We start from the raw sequence: 3,641 nt of genomic DNA, 5'->3' as shown, positions 1-3,641 counted from the left end.
CTGTTTATCATATATGCATAGTCACTTTAACTATACATTAATGTACATACTACCTCCATTGGCCCGACCAACCAGTGCCCCCGCACATTGGCTAACCGGGCTATCTGCATTGTGTCCCACCACCCACCATCCCCTCTTTTACACTACTGCTACTCTGTTTATCATATATGCATAGTCACTTTAACCATATCCACATGTACATACTATCTCAATCAGCCCGACTAACCGGTGCCTGTATATAGCCTCGCTACTGCTATTTTTCACTGTCGTTTTTATTTCTTTACTTACCTAATGTTCACCTAATACCTTTTATAGCACTGTTGGTTAGAGCCTGCAAGTAAGAATTTCACTGTAAGGTCTACTACACCTGTTGTATTCGGCACACATGACAAATACACTTTTATTTTATTTAGTTGTGGTCATTATTTCCAGATCAAATGGACTACCATGTTACACACACATTTAACTGTCTGTTTTTATTACGTCATCAGCTACATTTGTGACATCACAAAGCCAGCTGGTTAATTGTCCCTGTTAAATACATGAAATTATATTCATAAGAAGTACAAAACAAACCTATTCTAATATGTTTCTATATCACTGGCTTATAGTGGTTTCACCATTGACCATTCCTGGAACGGAAGTTCAAGATTTGTCTTGGCGTAATGTCGATAACAAGTGTTGAAGGTGTACAACTCAAACTTTGATGTTAGACAATGTTCACTTTCATAATTAGTTTTTGCCAAACTTGTCTGAGCAATCACCATAGACAATAATGTTCAGAATACCTGCAGTGACAATTGCTGGTATATCAGAATATTTATTTACCTACAATTTATTGATGGAGCAATCTTTCGACTTAATTCAAATTGTTTATGTTCAAGGACATATTTTGAATTCTGTGGTTTAAAATAAGGCACAAAAACAGTGTCTGTACATCACTTTAATAGGAATAACCATAATCAAGGCATCATGATACAGAGGGAGACACAAATGCCAGTTTACCAACATGAAAAAGTACATTAAATAAAAGCTGATGACAGACACGTTTATGCAAAAAAACGGGGATACAGTCACATGCTCCAATGTGAATTGCAGGAGGGAGAATGATGTTTCTTGGTCAATGAAGGTCTTCATGATGGCTGGACCTTCATTTGGGGAAACTTCTCCTGGAGTGCGGTTTGTTTTTCTCTCTCTTTGTTCTGTATCCTGGTCTTAGCACGGAGGTGTTTCTCTAGACGAAGCCTGGAAAAGAGAAAGACAACTTGTGACAACAGACGATTGATTGCATTTGCCCTTCTGAAGGTGTTATGCCAGATGTGATATGGTTAAGTGCTCTGCTTGGAGGTACTCATATTGTACGGTTATAAACTAATGCACGAACGATGTTCCTTACCTTATGTGGGGGGTGACAAATAAGGGTGTGTAGAAACGTTTGCGTTTGTATCTCTTGTTCATGTACCAAGGAAGGGCATGCTCTCTAAACCGGTACCTAGAAAAACATTTAAGATCACAGAGTTAGCAATGACAATCAATCTTACCATTCGACACATGTGAAGTAACACTGAATATTTTAGGGAAACTGCCTTTGTTTGCTTCGAGCAGGTAATTCCTCTCCCCCGATAGTTTTCCAAAGACGGTTCAACAACACTTCACTCAATCTAGGCCAGGCTAACATGCTACATTTTGAACATTTGCTTAAAAATTGAATGGGAAACAAGGCCAGTAAGGTAAAAGCAACATTTGGTTATTGTTTAAGGAGATACTTCTATGTATCATAGTGGTGTATTGTGTATGGAAGCTAAGTACCAGTAGACCCGTCCAAAGACGTCCTTTCTCCAGGCCCCAGGTCTTGCTCTCTCCTGGCCTGTCTGGAGCAGGCGGAGGGCGTCTTCTCTCTCCTTCACCACTGTGTCTAGTCTCTTCATGGACCTTTCGATCTGAAGAGATAAGGGTTGTCTCAATTTCTGTGTGTGGACTGGGGTAGACGGTCACTAAATGACTGTGCTCTACTAGGAATATCTCAATGTTCAATATTAATGAACCTGTTCAGAAAGCATAGGCCTATGTCATATTTACCTTCTTTAGGCGCTCTGGACTTGGCATCTGAATTCTTTGCCTTTTGGACTCCTGCTCAATGGTAAGCAGCATGTTCTTCTCTTTCAGGAGCACATACCTGTGAGAACAGTGAAAACAAGATTTTCACCATTTAGTTTATGGACATTCATTCTGGAGGTCAGTGGTCTTCATTCAATGTCAACCTTCACTACTTGCCAGAGCTTATGTAAGTCTTCATTACTTTTCGTCCTTAGTTGCTTGGCAGCCCATGGTGCTCCTACAATCAAATCATTAAAATAATAAATGTTACACTCAGCTACTTACCAGTCCTTTTGAAGGAAATCATTAAAAAAAACGTTGCTTTGGTGATCAGTAGATATACTGGCAAAAAGTCTTACCTGACTTCACTGTTGCCTCTCCCCAGTTTTCAGGTATGTCGAAAAACTCCTCAAGTCCTCTTCTGTTGATGGTAGTGTGCAGAGGCCGACACTGGCCAACATGACAGTGCCAATTTGAGCTCAAAAGTGGATACGTTAACCTAACAAAGAGGGGAAGACAGCAGATTCAGGTACTGAATGGTAATCTATTTAGCAGCCTCCTCGCCAGTCGCCATTTCATTATTTCTCTGTGCCATGATTATGAAAGGTTAGTTACTAAGGTTCTGAAGCTAACGAACTAACGTTACGGTTATATTCGGTATTTGATTCTTACCTATCAGGATAAGACTGAGATTTGGTCAAAGTGAGAGCAGACTGTTGGGCGACTAACGATGTAGAAATCCTAAAAGCGTTTTGAAACTGTCTGCAAAGTGTCAAAACGCGTCCTGCTGAGGTCGCCGCCATCTTTCCTATAATTCCCTACCCAGAATGCATCATAAAAATAAATAAAACAAAAACTCATTAGAAACACTTTTGGTAATTTGAATCATGAACAAAAGTAAAAAAATAAAATCCACATAGTAGAAATGAAATGTTAACATAAAATCTTTACTTTGTTAAACTCTTATTCGCATATTTGTTTCCCTTCGCAAATATGGCTGTTTTGGCTTCACATTGTAGTCACGGACCTATCACAGAACGGTCTGCCTGGCCGCAGCAGCGATGCTGGGCGTATTCTTTGGTCTGCTGCTAGGCTAAATCCTCTAAAATAGGGGAATTATGCGGTGAACTTGCTCAGCAGAACTGCAGTATGCACAGATCAAGGTAAATGGCAATTTAACGCTTGCCGAGTCTACAATTACCTTCTTTTTTTTTTGCCATTTGCAATTTCTTGTGTCCTTGTGCCTAGTCCTGTGGCTGGCTAGCTTCCTGCTGTCACACATTGCTAGTTGGCCATCCTACTTTCAAGTGTCTCTTGCCGCTGCAAATAACAACATACACGTCTCATTTTACATATGTTTTTTCTCCATCGTTTACATGACTCGCTCGTGGTACTCATCTTGACTAGCCCTTGATCATGATTCTCAGTTCCATACATTAACGTTACACATAAATCATTGGACGAAGGCGTATTCTGTATGGGGGCGTTTTGTTAAGAGCCCTGACTCTCGGTCTGCACATTAAAAGGCTTTGCATGGTCAGTCT

General features: G+C 40.2%; 1 protein-coding gene across 1 annotated transcript; it reads right to left on the bottom strand.

The window, feature by feature from the left end:
- Positions 1-928: 928 nt before the first annotated feature.
- Positions 929-2,943, bottom strand: LOC139540696 (large ribosomal subunit protein uL29m-like). The gene is made up of 7 exons (XM_071344566.1): positions 2,770-2,943; positions 2,457-2,596; positions 2,275-2,335; positions 2,080-2,176; positions 1,810-1,940; positions 1,397-1,492; positions 929-1,245 (listed from the first exon to the last, which is right to left on the bottom strand). The coding sequence occupies exons 1-7, from the start codon at positions 2,898-2,900 to the stop codon at positions 1,134-1,136; spliced, it is 768 nt and encodes a 255-aa protein (XP_071200667.1). The 5' UTR covers positions 2,901-2,943; the 3' UTR covers positions 929-1,133.
- Positions 2,944-3,641: the final 698 nt, after the last annotated feature.

The sequence above is a fragment of the Salvelinus alpinus genome, chromosome 16, assembly GCF_045679555.1.
Source record: "Salvelinus alpinus chromosome 16, SLU_Salpinus.1, whole genome shotgun sequence".
NCBI classification, from domain to species: Eukaryota; Metazoa; Chordata; class Actinopteri; order Salmoniformes; family Salmonidae; genus Salvelinus; species Salvelinus alpinus.
Note: the sequence above shows the minus strand (reverse complement) of the source record. Positions and strands in the feature narration are given on the sequence as shown.